Raw genomic sequence first — 24,958 nt, forward strand, 5'->3', positions numbered from 1 at the left:
GCTTATTAATGAGCCCCCAGTCTGCTCAATTACCAGGTAGCTTGTGCCCGTCTGCTGTCCCACAGCAAGGACGCTGACTGCCCAGCAGGTCAATTCTACGGCTCGTCAGAGGGCAGACCGAGATCGTGCCCTCACTGTGCATCTTTCCTTCGAGCAAACCTCATCCGTGAAACACAGCATCTACTTACAGCACAAAGAGCACATGATCCCCCTGCCTAAAATTAGCACTTGCTGAAGGTTCCTTTTGAATACGAAATGTAAGTGACTTTCATTTGATTTGCCAAAAAATTGTTTTAACTGCATACCCCTTCGCAGGGGCCTATCCAGTGGAGTAAATGGGTTTCCTGACACGATTCCGTAACAAAGGGGAGTGTCCAGGCCACTGCTGCCAAGGGCCCCCTGGTTGCCAGGGCAGCACGAGGGACATGTCACAGAGGAAACAGAGAGGCTGCTTGTTCTAAAGCAGTCTCTGGAGAAATGTGTGGGCAAGAGTGCACATTTCCCACGTGAACTTGAACTCGTCTGGTATTGATTCTCTGAACTGACAATGGTTTAGAGGCTGAAACTTCCTCATTCTTTTACTTGGAAAACTTTCTTGTCACTGGTGTTTTTTGTAGCACTTCAAAATTGGAATGTTTCACATAAAAAGTCACATTTCCAGCTCCTATTGAAAACCTGGGCGGACTGGCCACCTTGGGCCCACACAACCACTGGAACAGTCTGCTAAACGCACAGTGCACGAGCTCTGTGTTTGCTCCAGTCCCCACCACTCCACACTGGCCTCCCCACAGGGATGCTAAGTGCTAGCGACCAATTACCAGTGCACTTAAAGAAACATTTACCCGTACTTCAGATTCTTTCAAATGTCAGACCATGAAGAATGAGCCTACCCTGTGTTTTTCCAGGAAAAAAAAAATGGAAACCAGAGAATGCTCTGATGTGCTTCAAAGGAAAACAAATATCCAAACCTCTGACCCCTAGTTGAGAAATCTCACGGTGCACTGATTGGGAACAGTGAAGAGGCTTGCGGAGCCAGCGTTGGGCCCCATTGGGGAACTACGGTCCAAGTAAGCAGAGGAGCCCGGCCCGCTGCTGGGCAGTGAGGGGGAAGCACCTCTGGGGAACAGGGATCCCGAGGATCAACAACTGAGACAGACGGTGAATAACTAAACATGGTGATTGATTCTAATCTTAACTGCTAGGCAAGCAGCCTATCCTTGTAAAGAACTGAATTTACCCCGCAAGAGAAGAAAGGCAACTGGCCAACCCCCATCAGCCACCCAATCGCCTATTTGCAAGCAGGATGTGTTCAGGGGAGCACAGCTGTAAAGCAGAAGGGAAACGTGGAGCCCGTGGAAATCCCATATGCTGGGCGGTCGGGTCACCGAGGAGGCTTCCTGGGGCTGCCAAGAGGAACATGGAGAAGGGGGGCAATCCCAAGTCAGAAAAACAAAAATCACAAAACACAAGCTGTTTGTTCACTTTTCAGTTTGGACAGATTATTCCCCAGGGTGAGAACAGAACACGTTTCCTAAATAACCGTGAGATCAGAGGGCTCGGGGCCAGCCCTGAGGCAGCCAGGAATAAAAAGAGTCATACCTTTACACACCAAACATCCTAAATCCAGGAGTAGAGTAATACACTTTATTTAATTAAAATAGATTAAAAAACAGACTGTAAAAGAATTAGGATTCTCAATAATTTACTATTATTTACATTAGCAAATGTTGGTCGTTAGTAGACACCACGAGGAGATAAGCACACAGAACCCGGACCCACCTGCCGCCCCTGCAAGGGGCAAAGGGGGACTCGGTGCTTTCCTGTTGGTCCCCCCCTTGCAGGTTAATACGGCAATGACGTCACTGAGAGCTCGGTAAACAGCAGGAGAGGTGAACCTCCCGCAGCCCAGGGGGGTTACAGCACGACTACCCCAGGCTGAAGGGCTTTAGAGATGCTGGCGGGCCGGGCAGGAACACTTTCCTCTGGAGGAGAATCAGTACTTCTCAGTCCCCGCTCGTGGGCACCTGACGGTCAAGGATTTCCCGTCTCCGTAGCCAACACTCGCCATTCACAATGAACCTTCTGTGAAGAGCCCCTTTGGCTGACACCGGACCCAGTTTCCGGATAGAAGAGGAAAAACAGAAATGAAAGCCACACATCCTGGTTCCCAGGGAAATCCTGGATTACCTAACGTTCCCTGCCCGTGTCGTCCAGACCGCGGCAACTCCTGGCCACCTCCCAGGCCATGCTGTGCGCGCTTGTCGTGTGAGAGAATGGTGGGGAGTCAGGGGTGGCCGGGCGGCCATGCGGGGCACTGCACCAGGGGGAGGGCTCCTCCCCAGGAAGCAGTCACAGCAAAAGGAGGAAGTGCCAGGCCCTGGGTGTCTGTCCTGGCATCTGCGTGTCCTGCAGGCACTTGTGGCTCTCCCACACACGGGTGGGGAGTGAGTCCCAGGCAGGCAGAGACAGGCTGGTGGCGTCGAGCAGAGAAGCAGCAGGCCATGCGGGGCCCCGGGGACCTGGCTCCTGCTTGCGGGAGACCTTGGGGTTGGCCCTCACTCCAGAAAGCTCCACTGCTCCACTGGCAGGACACCCAGGGCTCCCGGGCACCGTCACCACAGAGACACGCCCCGACCCCAGCCTGGGGCAGCAGTGGGGCCCCTGCAGCCGGGGCAGAACCAGCAGTCAAGGGCCGGGGGAGGTGGGGACCCACCAGAGACTCAGTCCAAAATGTCCGTCTCGAAGGGGACCAGGTGGTAATAGGATAGGTTGGTGACATAAGCTGCTGGGTCATCGCCATCCTCCAGCTCTGAGGTAAATTCACCACCATTCTCAAACCTGAAAAGGAAAGTTCAGAGGTGAGGGCTGGGGCTGGCTCACTGACCGCCCCGCCCCCACACCCACCGAAGTGGAGGAAAAAAGGGTAGAAGGTCATTGGCAGGAGGGTGCTTAGGGGTCAACGCCAAATACTGTGGAAGGGCTTTCCACGAGGCTCCTCATGAGGCACAGGCTCATCGGACCGACGGGCACGGTCTTCTCAATGCCGGCTTAGGAAGAGTGGGAAGAACCATGGTGACAAATGAAGGAGGCGAAATGGACCCTTCTCTAAAGACCGGGACAGCCCTGGTTGTCGCTGCCTTAGACACTGCTGTCGTATTCATGACCCAGTATTTACCGAGGCATTCATTCATTCGCTCGTTCACAGAGTGACTCTTTTTCTCTGTCCAGGGATCACTCTGTGTCAAGCTCTGGGACACGGCCAGAAGCAAGGCAGGGAGCCAGTTTGTGGGAACCGGAGCCCACCCCGTGCAGCGCCCCACAGACAACAGCACAGACGAATGGGAAAAGCCACCGTGGTCACAAGCTCACCCCTGAGCACATCCGTGGGACACGTGTGCCAGTGACTTAGGGGACTGAAAGCACCGGTCCAGAGAGGATCTGGGTGTGGGGCTGGGGCAGGTCATGGAGGGAGGCTTCCTTCTGGGGGGCGGTGTACTCAAGTTGGGGGTTTACGTGGGGGGGGGGGGCAGGCAGGAAGTGCTGGGGAAGAATATGTTCTCCCAACATATGGTGACTAATGCCTTCCTGAACCTCATTCCCCCAGGAACTGAAACCATTTTCACTCCCTGTCTAACCCAGACATGGCCTCCTAAGCTAGAAAAAGAGACTCCAGATTTTTAAAACAGAGCAACAAGTGCCTGAAGGACATTCTCCCCAGGAAGGGACACAGAGATGCTGCTGTGCTTTCTCCATTTTCCTCAACTGAGGATCAGTCCCAACAAAGCGGGAGCGGGGCAGCGGTGGGAGGAGGTGGGCTCCCCCCCTGCTCTCAGGGGCTCTCCCAGCAGGAAGGGCCCCGCGGAGCCCACAGTGCACAGTGTGTCCCTGCGGTGATTCCTGGCACTGGAAGGCGTCGCTAACTGGTCCACTGTATCTGGAAGGGTCGGGCGTGACCAGGAAGAGCACGAACTGAGCCATGACACGGGACCCGCATGGGGGGCAGAGAAAAGGCCCAGCCCCTGCACACAGAGCGCTGCTTGCAGCACCCTGCTGACCCCCACAATGGGCTCACTTCCTTTCAGTCTAAGCTGGAAGTTAAAAGTGGAGGAGGTTTGAAATCAGACAGAAAAGGCCGCAGAGGCACGTTTTCCTCTACCTCCACAGTGAGGGGTGAGTGTGGCGATATGCAGGGCCTCCCCTCATCCATCGCAGGGGCAGGGGCTCAGGGCTCAGGGCTCAGGGCCGGCTCCTCCTGCCCACACTGCCCGCCCCGGTAGCTCGAGGCGGCGGAGAAAGATCTAGCTGCCGACACACGTGTGCACAGCCCCCGAGGCAGCAAGTCTCAGGCAGGAAAGACCAGCTCTCCGACTTTATTACAGGATGTGCTCTCTTCCCGGAAACCAACATTGGAATGAATTAAAAGAGGACTGTTGGATGCAGGAAAAGGCTCAGCCAGGCGAGGGACAGGGCCAAGATGCAGCCCTGCCCAGACATTTTCCTACACCTCCTGCCCTGAGATCAGATGACCCTGAGAACCCAGGGAGGGAGGGGAAGCTGGGACGCTGGGGAAAATGAGTCACCAGGCTGAGTCCAGTGGCCTCATCAGTCCCCAGTGGCCCTCAGCAGGCCTGGCAAATACCTCTGCTCCTAACCTGTGAGGACGGAGGGAAGGGCTCGCCTCAGTCCTGGGTGAATTTCCTGGGAGCACAGCAACCACTCCAGCCAACCAGGGTCATCACCAGAGGCCCCACTGGCCTGCTGACTCACACCCCTGTTCCCTGAGTGCAGTGCGGTCTGCTCCTGGGTTCTGGAACCTCCCTGCCCCAGAAGCGTGGACACTGCCTGCTTGGCTGCATGACACACGTCCTAACGGCAGGCTTGATAGCACTGAATTCACAGTGTCAGGGCCAAACGGTCACCCTCAGGTACACTGAGGACGGCTGTGGCAGGGCAGCAAAGCCTTGTTCCTCCAATGTCATCTCTCTGTGACCTCCCATCCCCATCATCCATCCCCATCACCCGCCTGACAGCCCCGTGGAGTGTTCAAACAGATGGGTCCTGAGAGACAGCCAGCGGCCGACATCAGCCACCCAGACAAAACCCTGGCAAGCCCACCTCAGGAATTCCCTCTAAACGCTCCCCTGAGCCGCTCCGAAGCAGACGTTTCTTTGTTAAGCCTTTGTGGGATCACGGAGGTGTTTCTTGCTCAGTTTCCTGCCTCAGGCATCCTGGAGTCAGGGGGCCCCATGCTAAGGTGTGTCATCCCTGTCCATGCAAAGCTGTGGGGTTCCGTTACCACCCTTGCTTTCTCTCTGTGTGCTTCTCTCCTCAGCAAAACTATTCACAGTTCAACTTACTTGTCAAATCTGGCCAGGTGCAGGACGGCCTCTTCGGCCTGACACCAGAAAAGCCCCCCCGCCCCCCCCGCCCCCCCCACGCCAGGGATACTGTGAAGCCAGAGCTAGGACCCTGCAGCAACTGGTGATAAGGGACGGTCTCCACCTGTCCCTCCTCCATCGAGACAACTCCTTACCAGAAGCTTCTCCCATGAAGCTAAAGGACCTCTCCTTCCGGGCACCCACTTAGCATCTAGCAATCTTGTACCCCCTTGGTGCTGGCCCTGTGCTGTCATGGAGGAGCGCCAGCTTGTGAACGAATGAGCTATCTGTAGACACAGACAGTGGGCACAATGCCATGTGGTGTCACAGCAAGGCGTGCAAAGGGACAAGCACCTTTCAGAGAAGGGCCACCCCCTGAAGCCTCACCAGCATATCCTTTGACACAAGCATCTCGTGACATCTCCATGGTGGGGGATCCTTGTGCCATCCACCCAAGAGACATCCGAGAAACTGAGAAAGTGGGAGCTGCTGGCCAGAACCAGCTCCGTGGGCCTGACGGGCTCCCACTGTGCTCGGTCACAGAGCAAGGGTCCAGTGGAGGAGGCCCCAGCCGCCTGCGGGAGCTCAGGGACATCCTGGGCTCGTGCTCTGCTCTGCGGTCGGCTGTCCTGGGTGTGTCTCAGCACCGGAGTCCGTCCGAGTGTGTGTGTATCTGCGGCTCAGTGGGTGGGGCTGGGTGGGGGACCCCAAGGCTCCTGGATCCCGGGCTGTGCTGCTCATGGGCCCACAGGGAGACTCTGAGCACCAAGCGCCGCCTGTGGGGGCTCCTGGGCCAGGGGCTCCCATTTACAATGACCCTGGGAGATCCCAGGGGCCCCATAAGAGAAGAGAAGACAGGAGAGGTTAAATAACTTCCTGAAGCTCACATAACCAGGAAGAGCCATGGGGTTGGCCCTGAAATCAACAGAAGCCAAGTTGTGATGTCCCCTCAAGCTGCCTCTCGATAATTCCCAAGGACGCGACCCGGAAGTGCACCAAGGATGAAGGAGGCTGGTGTCGCCAGGTGTCGGGCTTTCCTAGTGCACTTAATCGTGCTTAAAATTCGGTTCTTAGAGAAGGAGGGACAGGGAAGGCGGTGGTGTCTTTGGCTGTCCGGCCTCCACTAATCAGACACACCCTCCGTCCCCTCAGAGCAGGCCCAGCAGCACCAGGCTCCAGCCCGTGAGCCTTACAGAGGCCACCTCAGAGTCCGGAGAACCTCCAGCCCTGTGATGTGACGCCATGCAAGTGACACTTCTCCCCATCCCAGGAGACCAGGCCCTTGGAGCCAGGAGGCTTACGGCCGCCATACCTCCTCAGGGCCCAGCACACACCAGACGTGGAAGCCTGTCCACTTCTCCTCGATGCCCCCTCACAGACGTGGTCAAAGGAACTTTGTTCCCACAAGCTTTAGGAAGCAAGCTCTCACTGACCTCCAGAAAAGGTGAACATTTTAAATAAGTATCCACATACAGGTAGGATGGCTCAATGTCTCTACCACATCTGCTTCCGCCAGAGCTCTGGGTGGGCCGTGAACTCCAGCCTCTGGCTCCTGCTGACAGTTCAGGGATCCCTTCTATCAAACTATATTCAAATCAGTGTACTTACAGGTGCTCCGTTGGATCCACACCCAGGTGTTGGTCTTTTCCGTTTGGTATACTGTGGTCAATGACGATGGTTTCCGTATTTGCTAAGCAAAATCCATTGGACCTCATGATTTCTGAAAAATGAAAACCATGAAGTAAATATTCAAGAGGGGCCAGAGTTTGAAGATTTGGGCTTATACCTATCTCTCTACTTCCCCCTCCATCTACTGCCCCAAGTTCTCCCCCACACTCCAAGGGAATGCTCCACACCCCAGAGGCCCATTCTGGAGCTCTGCCACACAGATCCGGGAGCCAATGCCAACCTCCACAGAAACCCCACCTGAGGACCCTGGGCAAGCCAAGAGGCACATCTCTCTCTCCAGAAAGATGCTCTGAATTGTACCAGCACCCTCCTCAAAAGCCTTCCCCATTGGTTTAAAGCTGGGGTAGACAGAATACTGAGCTCACGTCTATCGGTCTGGGTTTGGGTCTGGGTCCATCACACACTGCCGCCGGGAGGCCTTGCACAGGTACCCAGTCTCCCCTGTGCCTGAGATGCGGATGACACTGTCTGCCGCCTGGGTAGCTGTGAGGGTCAGCGGAGATCAGTATGCATTTTTAACCAAATGGGCAACTTCGCTTTTTTACTTTATATAATTCTGTACACAAATTGATTTTTTCTTACCTGTATGCACAAATTTTGCTAATTTAAAAAGGCCAACAGAGTAGTCCACGTTGGCCTTATGGGGTGGGCTTCCAAGGGAAGTCTGGTGTTTACCCAGCCCTGGGAGAGGAGAGGACAGGCATGCCTGGACGTGTGGCCCCTGACACAGCCCCAGGCTGGGAGCCCGGGCACTGCCGCTCAGCCCAACCAGGAACTCCAAGGTCTTGGGCCTCAGTATCCTCATCTAGAGAATTCCAGAATATTACTGGATGATCTCCAAGGATCCCTTCAACTCTAAACTCCCATGAACTCCCAGATTCCATCACGCCATCTGGTCCATTTAAGTATAAGAAGCCAATGCGGCATGACTGACTTCTCATATCTGGTGTAGTTTTTATTTACATGTCCCCAGGGAATGTGTTTCTGTCACTTCGGTAGATTAAATACGCCCTAAGAATTGATCTGGTGGCCATTACCAGTTCTCCTTGGTGTTGGGGTTCTCCAGTCCTCTGGGAGGCTGCCTGAGCCCCTAACCTCAGCTCTTAGTCAGCTAAGTGCCATGTTCACTGCCCTGTCTGTCCTCTCAGATCAGGCCCTCTCCTTACCTCATCTTAAAAAAAGATGCTTAGAATCGACTCCAAATTTCTGGGGCATTCGCAAATGTAAAGGATTATCATCTTCTCATTCAGAGCCTCGCACAGAAACACACAGCTCAAAATAGCTTTCCTCTCCTATTGGGCTGGCACAGGTAACAGAAACATCCCTCACTGCCCGCAGTCTCCCTGGGCACCTGCCACAATTGTTTGGAGGACTGTTTTCTTTCATTTTTTTTCTTACATCTCATCATAATTTCGATTTTTTTATTCCCATGCATGGATTTGTTTTTCTCATAAGTAGAATTGTAACTTTCTATTTAATTTTTCCAGATACCCGGTTCTCAGTTCTTCGAATTTCTCTCCATGGGAAGAGAATTAGGGAAACTACACAAAAATGAACAAAGGAAAAAAAAAAAAGATTTCCTCTTCAGCCCCACAGGAATAAAACGACACTTCATCAATCAGATTTGCCAAGTAATTGCTACCATCTCACTTGACTTTCTGCAGAAGTGACAGCTCATGTTTCTTTGGTCTTTTGAAACACCAGCCCCGTTAGTCACTCTCTGGGTGACATCATCAGCACATTGCTCTTCCCAGCCCTTCCCTGCCCACCCCACCCCTCCGTGTTGGAGCTCACCCGCCCTCCCTGTGCAAGGACAAGCTTGCAGAGCCCGAAGTCATGAGAAGGAGCCCAAGACTCAGTGAAAAGTCAGTGCTGGGAAGCTCCGGGATCAACGACATTTGTACCCAAGTCTGAGTGAACAGACTCTGAATATGACTAAATAGTAACAAGAAAGACTAAGATTTCCACGCCTCTCAAATCAAAATGTACGGCAGCGCAGAACCACTTTCTTTATTGCTTCTTACTAACTCTGCCTCAAATGTGTCCGTCTCAAAAGCACATCACACCTCAGCCGGCTGACCCCCTCCAGCCCCTTCTCCCACCCCTTTGCTAAGGGAGTTTGGAGGGGAAAATCCTACAAGTGAAAAAAACGTCAGTGCAGCAAAACATTTCTGACCGTGATGAAGAGTTACCTTGCAGAGGAACTTTCGAACTTGCTAATCTTCCTTAAATGTGAAATTGGAGCTCTAAGAAATGGAGTCCTTACCAGCTTCCCAAAACAGATTTGTAACAAATCACTCCTTAACTCCCCCTGCAAAGAAATCTCTGTACACAGACATGTGGTTTAATTGTTTGCAAGGCAAGCTTTAAACTCCAGTTCTGCTACTATGCCTGGGGAGCAAGGTACTGCTTGCTCGCTTTCCTCATCCGTAAAATGGGCATAATGGTACCCATCTTAAAAGCACAGGTGCAGATGAAAAGAGATGGTATTTAAAAGAACCTAATACATGTTGGGGGCTGGGTAAGTGGTAGTGATGACTGTCGTTACTGCTAATGTCTTCATATCTGCTGTGTCATGCAAATAAAAAGAACCAAAGAAAGTGCTATGATTACAGAACAGTGCTCATTTCTGAAGCCTGTCCTCAAACAGGATAAACTGCGAACGTCTTAGGAGTCGGCTTAGTCCCAATAGCAAAAATCACTGGCCAGTGTAATTACTTTAATTGCATACATGACTGATTCCATGAAACAGGTCCCTTTCAAGCGACTTTTCTGCATTCATATTTTTTTCACATAGAGAGTTCTGCTTTGCCATTTCTTAACTTTCTATTTTGAGCTAATTTTAAATCACAGAGAAGTTACAAAAACACTAGAGCGTACTCATGTATCCCTCACCAGCTCGTCCTGATGTTAACATTTCATGACACTATGGTGCAATGATCAAAGCTGGACTTAACCAGACACCTCCCTTACTGGTGTGTCACAGGCGTTTCCGGACCCAGCCCAGGATCCCTTCTTGCCTTCAGTTGCTGTGTCCTAGTTCTGTGCAGATTCTGACGGTTCCTCTGTCTCTCCTCATCTCTCATGAAACTGACACTTTGGGAGGGGCTGGTGAGTTATTTTATCGACGGTCCCCCAATTTGTCTGATGGCTTCGCGCTCCGTGGAGCGTTCCAGGCAGGAATCCTGCAGAGTGACCCCACGTCCCCTCCCTGCATCCTGTCAGGGGGTGTGATGTCAACAGGCCTTGTTCCTGGGCTGTCCACCAGGATCACTTGCATAAGAAGTTTCTGCCGGGTTCACTCTTTCTCTTCACAGTGAATAAATATCTTGGGGGAGATGCATTGAGACTGTACACAATCTGTTTCTCCTCGAACTTTTCCCGCTCATCTTAGCATCTGCCAATGGATCTTTCCTGCAACAATGACAGTTGACCCTTGAACAATACGGGTTTGAACTGCATGGGTCCACTCATATGTGTTTTGGGGTTTTTTGGGAAAAAAACAGTGCAGTACTACAAATGTATTTTTTCTTCCTTAGATTTTCTTAACATTTTCTTTTCTCTAGCTTACTTGTGTAAGAATAGCTAATACATAGAAGATACAAAGTATATGTTAATCAAATGTTTACGTTGTGGTAAGGCTTCCGGTTAGCAGTGGGCTACCAGTGCTTAAGTTTGTGGGGGGGGGGGGTCAAAGTTATATGTGGATTTTCGACAGTGCAGGGGGTCGGCTCCCCTAACCCTTGCGTTGTTCAGGGGTCAATGGTATGACTGTGGTGTGTGCCTGGAGACGATTTTTCTATTTTTTCAGCTGTAGCCATGTTTTCATCTGCCCCATAGGCCACCGTTCCTTCAGTTCGGTAATACCTATGTTCTTCTTCTCCTGCGGACGTTAGCTCAGTCCTGAAAGCATTGACGGTGTAGCTTCCCTCCATTCAAATCCTCTCTCCCATGACATTTTCGGTGTAGGCCGGCAATCAAACAAAACCCAAAGCCCCGACTTTTTATTAATTGGAACTGGACTAATCTTGTACGGTGAAAATTAAGGTTGAGATTGTACAGATGCTTGGTTAATGAAATACGAAATTAGGATTCATTTCCAGGCCCCCCCCCCAACCCTGAATAATTAGATTTTTGTGGTTTATGTAGATTATTAGTCCAAGCAGCCAGATCACGGCTGGGGTTTACGCATCCTGTTAAGCACAGACACAGCGCTTAAAACCGTGTAGAAAACTATATTTATGTTTTTCTGATTCCATAAACATGCAGGTTCACATGGGAGGAAGAATATTTAAGGTGGTACCTGCCCCAAGCATCCCGGAGCAGCCTCAGGATGTGGCTAGCACCTGGCGCCATCTAGCGGAGCCCTGGCCACGAAGCCGTCTCTGTGGCTGTGCATTCAGAGCCTCCAAGCAGCCCAGGCGTAAAGCAAGGCGCCGGGCAGCCTAGGTCAGCGCCTGTCCCCCATGGTGCCCCCTCCGTACGTGCCACATCGACAATATAAGAAGGCATTAAAAAAATCCGAGAGGAAAGGAGGAGGAAGGGTGGGGTGAGCTGCAGCAGGAAGGGGCATTTTCAGGAATGAGTGGAATTTAGCAGGACAGGATGGACAGGCGGGGTTTGTGTGAACAGAGGGAGGATGGGAGCCCGCAGCACAGCAAAGCCCCACCAAGGGGAGGCTGAGGGTCTGGAGCAAAGGGTTCTATGCCGATGGCACCAAAAAGCTAGCCAGACTCTGGCACGCTGGAATGACTAGGGCACTTGGCCTTTATCATGAGTATAAGGTTTTGAGAAGATGAACACGCTTAGTAAGTCAGAGTTCCAGAATGACTGACCTCAGTATTCAGGGTCTGTCCTGGGGCAGGAGGGAGGCTGAGAGAGACAGAGACCTGCGGATATTCCCAGGGGTGGCCATGCTGCCCAGAGCCTGAGGCTCCCAGCCTGGGCCCCCCCCCCCGGAAACCACAAACACCCACATAGGAGAACAAGACTACAGAACGTGGCTTGCCCCTGTGTAGACTAGTTCTTCAAAGGGATGTTAGTGCCATTGTAAACAAAGGTTTCATTGAAAAGTATTTTTGAATTTACCATAGTTCGTTGTCTTCACATATTTATTTCCTCACTCAGTGAGTAATGAAAGTATAACTCACATCCCTGCCTACACATCTACACACTAATTTATGGCAAGAAGCACTAGCTCAGACAGAGTGAGGGCTGGCTAGTCCTGGGTCAGAGATGGGGAGGTTGGGGTGCTTCCAGGGGAGAAGGCCCAGACTTGGTGCCCCAACCATCAGAGCGGATGAAGAGGATGAAAGCCCCGCGAGACAGAATCTTAGCTCTGGAAGGGTGGGAGAGGCTTCTCCCAGCCTGCCAATCCTGGGAGGGATGCCTTTGACAGGCCCCTGGCCTTTGCACGGAGGCGGAGGCCTGGGCTTCCAGCAATAGACTTGCAAGAGGTATTCACAGACTCCATTGTTAGGCAGAGCTCTGTTGTTACAAAGTGCTCTGAGCCGAGCCCAAACCACTGCAGTTACTTCCACCCACTGCACCGTGCCTGCAAGCTAAAACCTGTCCTCAGTCCTCACAAAAAGACCCAGAGAATGTAGTTAAAACCTCACATGGGATGCTGCAATTATCCCTGTTAAATTGCACCTCATGATTTTCAGCCCTTTGGGATAAACATGGGTCATGCGTTGATCCATGTCACAGGTATAAATAGGACAGCAGACAGAGGGCTGGGAGTGTCTCCAGGTTGCTGCACTCCAGGAATTAATCAGAAGCAACTCCGCGCCATCCCTCTCATGCTTGGGGCTTTCGGGGTCAACCGGAAGCAAGCGTCCAGCTCCTGCCACCAATGCAAGGCCCTGAAAGAGTTCTGTTGCTCTTTGCTCTCCTATTTGCTCAAAACAGAAAGAAATAAAGCAAAGCGGAGACACCAGTGCTGGGACTCTTCTGCTCAGGATGAAAGAACGGAGACTTGCCCACACTCTAGGTGACAGCACGTGAAACCCACCATGAGTGACAATTAGCATCCCAGAGCCCTCGCTGAGCCCTTCACGACTGGGGTCCACAGACACCCAAGCAGGATAAATGACTGCCATTTCTCCTATAAAGAAGGTTCTGGATACTAGGTGCCAGCTAAGGAGGGATGCCCAAACACTCCTGCTCTTTTTCCTAGGAACACACAGGAAGCTATGTTGGATAGACATCAAAAGTAGCAGACCCCAAAAACCTAGGCCTGCCAGCCATCCTGCACACACACAGTCACATCTAATGCGCTTTCCGTTCAGGTCCCCGAACTTGCCCACCCTCTCCACCCCTCCCCTGCACACAGTTAGGAATCTCATCCCTGCTGGGGCACGTAGCTCAGTGAGGACACTTTTCTACCAAAGACATTCGCCACCACCCTCCCAACTTGTCCTCCGTCTCTGCATCGCCGTGAACCCCCAGTGCCTTCTTAGGAGACAGATCTGGGTTCAGATGCGCTCTCACCTCCTGACTGTTCTTCCTCATCTTCCAGGGTCTTCCTCCTGCACCACCCCTTCTGCTCTCCTCCCTCCTCCATTCGGAAATAGAGAGCGCTGGACGCAGAATCCCTCCTCCCCTCCTTCCTACAGACCAAGACCACCGTCTGCGGGATCTCCCCTTGAGCCAGGCTGTGTCTCCTCTTCCAGCTGCCTTGCCTCCCTTTATGCCGGCCACACTCCCGCAGGATCTCACTCACATGCCACTCTTGGGACCAGCCAAGCTGACTGTCCTTTGCCTGGGGCAGCCCCAGGTCTGAGACTCTGGGATGGAGCTTTTTTCCCCACAAAATGCCCCTTAGCAGCCTTCTCCAAAACAGTGCTGCAAAAATTAAAGTCTAGTGTTCTAACAACATGTGCAACCCAGATCCAGAAAGCTCCCAAACAGGGAGAAGTCCCAGCTTCCCCCTCCTTTCCCTCCACCCCACAGGTGAGCCGGGAGGCAGCTCCTCTCAGCTGACATTTGCCTCTTCGGTGCTAGTGGGGCGTGGTCTCATGTCGACGCTAGTGACACCTGAACTGTGTGCTCCCCTTTCTGTACTGGCTGCTCCCCTTTCTGTACTGGCTGCCCCAAACCCAAGTCCACTGCCACATTATGTGAACCATCTTCTTGCAGCAGCCTAGACTCCTGATTGCCCTTGTCCACTTCTCAATGCCTCATTAATGTGTTCATTGTGACACTATTTCTTAAGAAAGTTCCAACTGATATACCGAGTTACTCCCTTTGGAAATTGGAGAAGTGTAAACTGTAGGTTGGTGGGTGGAAGACATATTGTTTCATGAAAATCAGGTAACAGCCTCCACCCACTCTTATTCTTTTGGACCGTCTTTCTGGATCCCAAGGGTAGAAGGTGTGCCCAGCTGCGAGACAGTGAACTGGAAGGGTTTCCGGGAAACCACGGCCACCCACGGCAGTACCTGGCCTCCCCACGCCTTCCCTGTAGCTCTTACCTGATATTTTCACCGGACTCTGAAAGCTGGGTTGAATTTTATGTACATTGTCATTTTTTAACACCTGATCCAGAGGAGATCTTTCAAAGAAGGTGAGCACAACTTCTGACCTGGAATACTGGGAATAAGTACGTTAATTACTAAACTTGAATTCTCCCTGGAGGTGGCCTCGTCCTAGGCTGACGCCCCCGCACCGTTCCGATGCTCTGCGGGACCGGTGACACTGATGATGCTGCAGTCATGACCCAACTTTCATTTACTGATGGCCCCACGTGGCAAAAATGCAAGGCCCCAGGGACAGACGGGATTCGGTAAATGGAAACTATGGCAAGTTTTTCTCAGCGCTTGGTATGTGCCAGGGTTTTGCACACGTGTCCCTTCACCTTACTATAAACTGTGAGTGTGTTGACTTTCTCCATTCGCAGAGGAGGAATTGGACCCCCACGGGAGTCAAGTGGGCCCCAAGTCCACCCCGGTTCTTCATCTCTCCACACAAAGCTTGCCAACGTCATTGAAAGGGCATCTGCCGACGTGGATGCTAACACCCTTCTTGGCTCCCATGTATCCCCTTCCAAAATACAGTCTGCAAGACCGGTGGGCTTCTGAGTGGAGGCAAGAAAGCAAAGACCATGGCGGTGGAGGGACCATGTCTCTTCCTACTCAGCCCATCCTTGGCCCCTTACTTCCACTCCTCACCAAGGAGAAAACAATGCAGCCGCAAGACCCCACCAAAGACTTCCTTTCCGCTGGTTATATCCGCCCCTCCCCGTGGTCCCCGTCCAGGGAGGGAGCAAGCAGGTAAGCGAGTGGGCGCAGCGGGTATGTGGCGGCTGTCAGGAGGTGATCCCACCCCAGCCCGGAGCAGATCGCACTCACTTTGCACGGCATGCTTATGATGGTCTTCAGCAACTTCTCCACCTCATTGAGCCTGGTCTCTATATCGTGGGCCTCCTTTATGGCGACCAGTCCTGGAATTGAGACAGAAATGCCTGAAGTCAAAAAAACGAAAACAAAAACAAGACCAGGAAATGTGCTCCTAAGTTAAATACAGAACAGACATTCCCATGACAAGGAGGCCACTGCCCAGTGTCCCCCTCTACCAAAGATGTCTGGGAATATTTACTCAGCCTTACTCTGAAAGCCCTGCTCTCAATCTCATGTTAAGTTTCCGTGACCCAATGAATGATTTACGTGTGTGCTGCGGTGGACGATGACCCCCCAAAAGGAGAAGTCTGGCAGGCTGGGGACAGTGGCATGACTGGGGAAGGTAGATATAAGCCAGGGATCGACGTCCCCTCTGAATGGGACAGTCTGGGCCGGCCCCGTGAACACCGGGACCAGGCCGTGGCTTGGCTGGGGACCACTCAGCCCCTGGCAGGTGGTGGCTGCAGCCTGCAGCGGGGGAGGTGGCCCAGGACCTGCCCAGCCCCAACCACACAGTGGAAGGGCTTGCTTGGCTGGCCTCAGCGGACCGCACGGCAGGGCACGTGTAAATGATGCCTACGTTTAGACAAGTCATTTAAATGCTGGGTTTGGAAGGGGAAATGTCAGATCTTTACCCAGGAAAAAACCAAAGTGGGTATGACTCACAGCACTTTTCACAAATCTGAACACCTATCCTCGTTGCACATAACAGGGGTCCTGAGTGGCTGCTGGGAAGGAGAGCCTTTCGTTTGTAAAATATGAGAGCTGAAAGCCTGGAGACCGGGGTGCACGTCTATCTCCCCGTGAGCAAGAAAGAACCCAAGTCTCCTCGTTTCAGTTTCTACACAGCAGCGTCCTAGGGATTCGGGAATGACATTCCCAAGGACACTGACCTCTTTTCCGTGCTTCGTGTGACCCAGCGTGACGGTCCCCGGGAGCCACGACCCAACCAGGCACTGAATCATCCCAGAACTATTTTATCAGTTGCTGAGTCTAAGGTTTTCAGTTCTGGTTTGGTTTGGTTTTGCAGAAGAAAGGCTTGGTTTTTAGGCAATTCATCAACTGAGACTACATAAGTCATCAACTTAATTTCCTACACTACATGACTGAACAAACACACAGTCCGTGGAAGCAGGGGCAGCCCAAACACTGGGTGAAGACATGCCCCAAAGCCCGTGCTGTCACAGGGGGATCCTTCAAGCAGCCTGAGTCACGGCCAACTTCTAGGAACGGCCAGGAATGGTGGCAAGGCCACCTCGGGTGTCGAGGGGCTGTCTGGGCCTGCCCACCCCCTCAGCCCCGCAGGCCCAGGCGGCCAGCCAGCAGCTGGTCAGGGGGCAGGAGGCCCAAGGGGGCTGGCTGGGCCGTGGCTAGCCCGCTGAGCAACCTGGGGTCTCTGTCCGTAAGGCCCAGGCACACACCCCAGCATGACACCCCAGCAGTCACTGGAGAAAGGGACTGGGCCTTCTCTACCTTCTTCCCTCTTCCTCGCATTACCAGGCCCCACCACAACCCCCTGCACATTCTGGGAAGCAGACCGAAGAAGGAAAACAGTGCCAGATTCTCAGGGTGCTTCTTCTCCAGGCCCTGAATTCCTTGCTTAGAAGTACACACACAGACACACACGCACACAGGCACACACGCACGCACGCTGTGCTGCCCTTTGCACCAAAATGCTTTCATCTTTGGCTTGCTACAAGGGAGTCGACACAGGAAAAGATGCCCGATGCAAAACCCTCTGGAAAATTGTTTTTAATGAGAGGACAATTAAATAACTCGTCCCCACCGAATGCTTTATTCTAGGATGAACAAAACTATTATTGAAGTTCAACTTCCGTTACCTCTAGAATACAAGTTTTAAATCAATTAAGCTTATGACACGGTGGTTGTGTTTTTCTATTCCTAGGTCCTTCTGTAGGAAGATTAGCCTCTTGTCTGATCAAAGCATCAGCATAGGCATACCCAGTTTATAGGATATAAATCATAATTTAACAATCTTAAATTAGTATAGAGGTTTCTAATTCTTACAGTTGTGCCTTAGTGACATATTTTTGGTTACATCTTTGATTTTATTAATGTTCAGCCTACGATTGGGTTTATAACTGCAAAGTTATATATATAGTCAGATAAATACGTTCTGCTCTGTACTGATCTTTTTTTTTAGGATGGCTAGCAAATGAAACATAGGACTTAGTTAAATATGAATTTCAGATAAAGAGTGAATAACGCAATAGTATGGACAGACTTATACTAAAAAATTGTTTGCTATTTATCTGAAAATCAAACTTAACTTGGTGTTCTGTATTTTATCTGGCAACCCTATCTTCCTGGTAGGGTGTTCTATTTTCCGGAACGAAGTAGAAAAAAGACAAGAAGTACCCTCCCTGATTGACCCCAGCCCACCCCACCGGCTCTGTGCCCTGCGACTCCCCATACCCTCCTGCCAATCTCAAAGGTCCACGCTACCCAAACACAACCCCCTGACTTTCCCCAACCTCCAGGCTCACAGGTGGGAACATCCCACCCACCCCTTAAGGGGGGGGCACATGCCATCTGTTCTGTGAAGCCTTCCCCACATCCGAAGAGGGAACTCAAGCTGCCTCTGGGCTCCCAGAGAACTCTCCTGACCTCTGCGATATTCATTATTCAGCACTGTGACTGCTCCTGGACCTAAGGGTCTCCCCAAGGCCACCGTGTGCAAACCTGAGGGGAGCAGGTGCCTCTGTTCCTCTCACTGTTATCAATCAGCTCAGGTCAGGGCCTGACACATGCAGGGGATTCGATGTTCATTGGCTGTTTGTTGGCTGAGTCAAGTTGCAGAAGAGAGTGCAGAAGTCTAGCATTAGTGATCGTCTGTGGGTGTGCCCCATCTCGCCCCATAGGATGGTAACCCTAACTCATACTTCTCGGCCCCACACTCAGCCAGCCCCCCACCAGAACCCGCTGCCAGCCAGCTCGAGGTCACAGGCCTGACAGCCACGTGGCATCATGCGTGAGTCATCAGCCATGCCGGCTTGATTTTATCTGTGGAAGTGTGCGGAACCATACCGCTTCCTGTGACCTGTCTTTATGTTCCTGAACGGCAGCCAGATGGTTCTCCTTGGAAATGTAAACACGCCTCCAAATGAAAGGAGGCTGAGGAAATTTAATGAGGCAAAGAAAGATGCTGGAATCCCTCGCTGCAAGAACAGAAACGACAGGTGACTGCTTTTTAGCTGGGGGCACACTTTATCATTTGCTTCTCCGTCCTGGCTTCCCGGGTGACAGTCGAGCTGGCAATGTGGATCAGCTTCCTTACGGTGCTGTCCTCCCTTCTCTGAGGAAAGGTATCCATGGGGCCACAAGCAGCACTGGCCTCTTCCCCAGCAGGGGCCTCAGCTGGTCAAAGGCAGAGGGATTCAGGAAATGATGGATCCAGCTGAATGCTCTGAAACCCGCCAAACAGCAGCTACCTCCACCAACCAGAGCTCAGAGCGCAGCAAGTGCCCCAACACCCCACACGCGCATCAAGGAGTCACCAGTCTCCAAGCAGCTCCCGGCAGCCTGGCTTTCCCTTCTCTCCGGGGCCCTGGACATCACCCTCCTCAATTGTTTTAAAAGTGCCTCCCATCAAATGATGGCTACCTTCAATGTGTTAGGAAAATATTTTTAAGAAAGACAAACCCCAAACAGCCACAGGGCAAATATGAACTAAATCTTCATTTTAAAATTTCATGCGCACTGGGGTTTCTTCCTTCGGACTTCTCCGTTTCATAATGGGTGGAAAATTCAGACACCTATTACGAGACCCAAAATTATCAAAAATTCTTAAAACTTCTCAGTGCTGAAGGTGAAGCTGCAAACAGAATGTGCACGTGGGACACTGCGTTACTTTTCAGGGGCAGGTGGCAAGAACCGAGCCCACGAAGGACCACCACCCCAAACAGACGGATTATACCCGTTGGGGTTCCTTCTCCCCTATCTGCTGTATTTTTCCTTTGTGACCCAATAGCTTTGGTTTTTAATGGTTGGTAAAGCTTCTCCGAATAGGAACTGTTTATAGTAAATAACAATTTTAAACCTTATTTTCAAAAATAGCTTAAATATGATAATCTAAATACTTTTGGCTTTTATGTTCCAAATATTGTGGATGGAACGATGATTCTGTGGGGACCTTGTCTGACTCCGTTTTCCAGTCTGACGTGGTAATAACAAAAACTGTAGGCGGGCAAATGGTGATTTTGCAGAGTTGAACAGAAAACTTGCGCTTCTACTGGGTAGGAGACTGTCATTCCATAAATAGCCAGCAGGGGGTGCTAGCACTCCGCCGTACCCACCGGGTTCAGTCTGGTGAGGACAGAAGGGAACATGGTCCACCCGCACATTTTAATTGTTAGGAAGTAGACTCAGAAAGACTTCACAGCCTCTGGAAATTTCTCTAATTTCTGATAAGGCAGAGTCACTAATAGAACCTCCATTTGTAAAATTTCCCTCTAGCCAGTTTGTGATGTGGAAATTTTAACCAGATTAGCCTCAAACAAGTAAAGATTTGAATCTGAAAGACTGATAACTCACGATTATATATAAATTTCAGTGTGCCAACTTAAGTATATGTGGAGGCCAAAAATCTACCTAGAGCCGCCAGGGTGCCCTTTCTTTCTAAACAACTTTAGCATTGAAAATTAAGAAACCAAAATGTGATTCTGTCATTTTCAAGATTAGCAGCTTTTTTTTTTTTTTTTTAGTTTTATTTATTTATTTGACAGAGAATGAGAGAGAGAACAAGCAGGGGGAGCGGCAGGCAGGGGGAGAAGGAGCAGCAGACTCCCTCCTGAGCAGGGAGCCCTATACGGGTCTTGATCCCAGCACCCTGGGATCATGACCTGAGCTGAAGGCAGATGCTTAACGTACTGAGCCACCCAGGCGCCCCCAGGATTAGCTTCTTTATGCAAACATAATCACCTGACTTATTCTTGGAACCCAAACTGAACATGCTGGAGTCAGCACAAAGACTTATCAGTGAAAGCAAACACAAACCAGTTTCCTAACCTCAGAAACCCTGGGTCCAAAGTCGCACATTTCAGTAAGTGGAGGCTTTGGGATGAACACCTCTGGTAACTCCCAGGCTGGACTCTGGAGGTCGGAATCTAACCTGAGTGCCTTCTGCCATCGTTCCAGCAATAAAGACAAGGTGCTTCTTGGATCAATTGGTAAGGAAGAATGTCCTTTTCAAAGCACCTTAAGAAGTGCCCATTACCCCCAAGAACATGTCTCTTAGAGGAGACTCACACAGCAGAGCCCTAGGGAAATTTTCTGTAAAGCGAACTTTCAAACTGAGTCCAATAATAAATTGCATTGAAAGATTTCCTTCTCCATTTAATAAATGTGTCCATCAGCACACCGGACAGCAAGGCTGCGGGCTCAGGCAGGTGAGGAATGCAGGGTCAGCCTGCGGGCAGAAGAGCTATTCTTTAAGGTGGTGCATAATGAGAGTTTTGGAAGCAAAATCTTTTAAATCTTCTAGGGAAATTTTCAATGCTGATTTCCCAAGTACCTGTTTTCTAAATAGGAGGCCGACATTCAAGAACTGGAGAGTAAGAAATGATGTGCTTGAGAGCGTAAGGGGGCTGGTTCTTCTGTCACACTTAAACATCCCAGTGGGAGTCCCAACTCCCGGGAAGTCCGTGGTTACTCCATTCTGGCAGGTCGCCCAGTTCCATGTGGGGGGTGTTGAGCAGCATTTCTGGAAGGACAGAATCCCTCTCTGCCCCTCGCCCCCCGCTGCTGGTGGTTCCGGCGGGTTCACCCTCCCTCCGGTCGGCTGCCCGCTTTGGCGATGCTCACACCGGGCTGTAAGAGGTGGGAGCTGCTGGGCACTAATTTCTCCTGTGCGTCTTTCCAAGAACGAAAAGCAGGGCAGAGAAAGGAGCAGGAGGTCACAGAAGAGGCAGAGAAGAAACAGCACTTCCCCGAGGATCCAAGAAGGGGCTGAGAGAAGAAGATCCTCCTTTCTCTGCTTCTTCCTGCGCCTGGGAGGTGCCCCCTTGAAAGATGTGTTCTTTCATCAGCAGGAGAGAATGAGTGCTGGACTCCGCCGTACCGGCTTCACTGTGCCCTTCCCCAGCCCCCGCTTCCCTGAGCCTCTTCCTTATCGTCTCCGATAAAAGCACAATTCTCTTACTGAAATTCCCACCTAATGCATTGCAGAACCGCTCCCTCAGCTAGTCTGTCTTGGAACATCAACGGTACTTAGGGCACACCAGCCCCTGCTAGGCTTCCAAAACAGGAAGCACGCACTCACCCACGCATCCTAAACTACCCCCTGGCTCCCACTCGGTGCCTGGCACCCTATCGCATGGTGGGGGTACCGGGGCTGGAAAGACAGAAGGGCAGGACCCCGGGCTCCCCAGGGCTTTCTTGCTAGCCTGGACAATGGACATGTGGCAAACACTGGCCACAAACACTGGCCACAAAGAGCAGGGTGTCACCTGGGGGGGCCAGGAAGACTCGCAGCAGGGGACTACTCTCGCCAGGGTCAGAGATCTGAAGGGTGAGCAGATAGAGAGGGCCAAGGGGGGAGGAGAAGAACAGGGAGTGGGGTCAGGAAGTGTGGAGGCCCTAAGGAGGCCAGATGGCGAGGACTACGAGCCCCGACAAACTGCATTAAGGGGTTTACCCACAGAGGGCACTGGGGAGCCATGGCTTCCCACGTAGGTTCTGGTCCCAAGAACTCTACCCACTTGGCAGCTGCATTTCTTACAGTAATATATACACCTGCCCTAGGATTCCACAGTAATCTCTGCCTTGTGAAATTGTACCCTGGAGCACAGTCCCCAAGCCTGACCCGCACGCAGCACCACATTCTAGTTTCTGGATTGGCAAAGCCACAGGCCTGGTCTGCAGGGGTCCCACTGAGGTAAATAATGGCAGTGACCCCCTTTGTGGGCGCTCTCTTTAGCCTGGGCGGGAGCTTTCACCATCCCTGCCTCCTAGGGACCTGAGGATGGAGGATGGACGGCCGCCTGGGGAGAGGATGCGGTCAGGAGCAGCAGGTGGGGGGCTGGACCCACGCTCGCCCATCTGGACAACTCTCGGTGAGGATGCTGTGTGTCCGAGAGCAAAGGGCAGAAGCTCCAGGGACCCATGGTCCTGAGTCCAAAGCCGGCAGTTCTCAGGTCTCAGGTGTCCGGGCGGTTCTGGGTACTTTGCAGCTGTCAGTGCTTGGGCCCTCCAGCAGCCTTGCCTGAGATATCATCACGGGATTTCATCAATCAGGCTCCCGGGGCTTGGGAACTAAGTGACTGCCTGAAGTCACTGCACGAGGAGCAGGGGACAGAGCCGGCCTCTGAATCCTCACCTGTCTGCCTCCAAAGCCCACGCCTTCAACCACTCAGCCTGACCCTCTCTCACGGCGACCATGCAATATCCCCAGGGGTGTCACTACAACCCTGACCCCTCCCACCTGGACCCTGTGTCCCCAGGTAGGTCCCCAATCTTGCAGGGCCTGGGGGATTTTCTCCCGCAGGAAGCAGGATGGGTTTCTGCTGGGATGAAGATACTCTATGTAGAAGCTTTAATCACATGTTATTCCTTCCCTCCTCCCTCTCTACCCTCTGTCCAATTACTGCTCATCAGATTTTTCCTGCTGATTCTAAGCTAAGTATCAGCAAAGGGTGATTACGATGTTTTGTTCTTAAAACAAATATGAAAGCTTGCCAGTATAAATTAGCCACAGAGCTAAGTGGCTCCGTTCACAGTCATGACTCAATTTCAGGGGCGGGGTGAGGAGGGCGGACAGGAGGTCTCTGTTTGGAGAACCACATCACCCAGCACGTGGGTCTGTGCTGGGGCGAGACACACCTGAAGGGAGGCCAGTCTGGCCAGCAAAGAACGGCGCACAGGCCCCTCTGCCTCTGCTTGGCCCCTGCCCCACCGCTCAAGGACAGCATGCAGATCAGGTGGCCCTGGGGAGCTTCTCAGGCCTGTTCCTGGACATGGGGACCATTTTTTAGTGATGACAATCAAAAGTGTCCAGGGGATGCCTAGTGTCACCCAAGAAAGTAAAAGTGAACACGAATACCAACAAAAAGCAATTTCAGCGGGTCAGCAACACCAACCACTGGCCCAGACGCGCTCCTCAGGTTACTGTCTCTGCACTCCCTCCCCAGGATGGCAGGGGGGGCCCCATGGCCTCGATGTCTGCTAGCGAGGCCACACGGGTCAAATGCATGTGGGGCTCAGACTCACTACCAGCCTGTCCTCCCTCTCCCCAGTCCTTCCCCACTCCCGTGCTGAGCTTTGCTGAGAACTGGCCAACTGATCAAATCCCCATTATTTCACTAACTTGGCAAGGCCCCGTCACCTTCCACTGGCATTGGAATCTACCCTGTCCTTGATTCTTCATCACGCAGGAACATCTTTCGCCTTTTGGAAAAGCGTTTGTAGAAACAGACAGCAGAGACACATGAGGCCCAGACTTGTTTTAGAAGGAACGAGGACCCGTGTCCCTGCGGGCCAGCCCGAGGGCAGTCAGGAAGCCACCAGGAGGCTCAAGGGGCGGTCTGCTCTCGAGAAGCAGGCCAAATTTCTCCTTGGGAATTTGGTGGAAAGCAACCATGACCTAGAAGCAAGCCACCTAACCACCTATGTGAGTTTCTGGCACGTTCCTTTTCTAGCTGAGAGGTGAAGTCGGGTCACCTGGGGCCCCCGACACAGTCTGAGATCTGATGGGATGAGATCACAAGTCCCAGAACCATTTCAGCCAAGTGGCCATGAGGGCCCTGGAGCCCCGGGAAAGGAAATTGCCACGAAGCCCGCTACACATTTGGGGGAGAGAGATAAAACAGAAGGCAGAGAGAGGAGAGCGGGCTGCGTGGGGGCGGCGGACATGGACATGCCGGCGTGGGACCAGGACGGCGTGCTGCCCCGGGGCCTGGGAAAAGTGCACGCACCACACATTGAGCAGAGCTGCAAGAATACATTTGTGAATCAAAAAAAATACCCCCAGGGGCGCCTGGGTGGCACAGCGGTTAAGCGTCTGCCTTCGGCTCAGGGGGTGATCCCGGCGTTATGGGATCGAGCCCCGCATCGGGCTCCTCCGCTATGAGCCTGCTTCTTCCTCTCCCACTCCCCCTGCTTGTGTTCCCTCTCTCGCTGGCTGTCTCTATCTCTGTCAAATAAATAAATAAAATCTTAAAAAAAAAGAATACCCCCAAATCCCCGTGAGAAGTGAAAGCTGCCCCTGCCCGAAGGGGCAGGATGCTGCAAAGTGAAGCAACACAAGGGCCCCAGCTGGGGGGGGGGGGGGAGGGGTGTGGGAGGCAAAGGGCAGGGCCCCGCTCAGTAACCACCAGGCTGCAGGGGCCCCTCAGGCCGCAGAGCTGGGCTTGCTGCCTCTGGTCTGCTGCCCGCCGGGGACCGTGTGGCCTCTGATCTCGTTCCTGCCACCTTCACTAAGCGAGTAGGCTCGGTGGCTCTGCAGTTGCTCCCCTCCCTCAGCTGGCGTTCTCCCCT

The 24,958-nt window shown here is 52.3% G+C and overlaps 1 protein-coding gene across 2 annotated transcripts in view; it reads right to left on the minus strand.

The window, feature by feature from the left end:
- Positions 1-1,630: 1,630 nt before the first annotated feature.
- PXDC1 (PX domain containing 1) overlaps positions 1,631-24,958 on the minus strand; it is a 28,868-nt gene continuing 5,540 nt past the window's right edge. Inside the window, exons 2-5 of one of the 2 annotated variants that reach the window (XM_026511408.4) lie at positions 15,419-15,510; positions 14,543-14,660; positions 6,987-7,098; positions 1,631-2,838 (exon numbers count right to left, since the gene is read on the minus strand). In XM_026511408.4, the coding sequence (XP_026367193.1) occupies positions 2,721-2,838; positions 6,987-7,098; positions 14,543-14,660; positions 15,419-15,510 (440 nt within the window). In that variant the 3' untranslated portion in view covers positions 1,631-2,720. Of the gene's footprint in view, positions 2,839-6,986; positions 7,099-8,442; positions 14,661-15,418; positions 15,511-24,958 lie in introns of those variants that run through there. The other variant, XM_057304852.1, reaches the window with a different exon arrangement.

This window comes from Ursus arctos, unplaced genomic scaffold (assembly GCF_023065955.2).
Source record: "Ursus arctos isolate Adak ecotype North America unplaced genomic scaffold, UrsArc2.0 scaffold_31, whole genome shotgun sequence".
Classification (NCBI taxonomy): Eukaryota; Metazoa; Chordata; class Mammalia; order Carnivora; family Ursidae; genus Ursus; species Ursus arctos.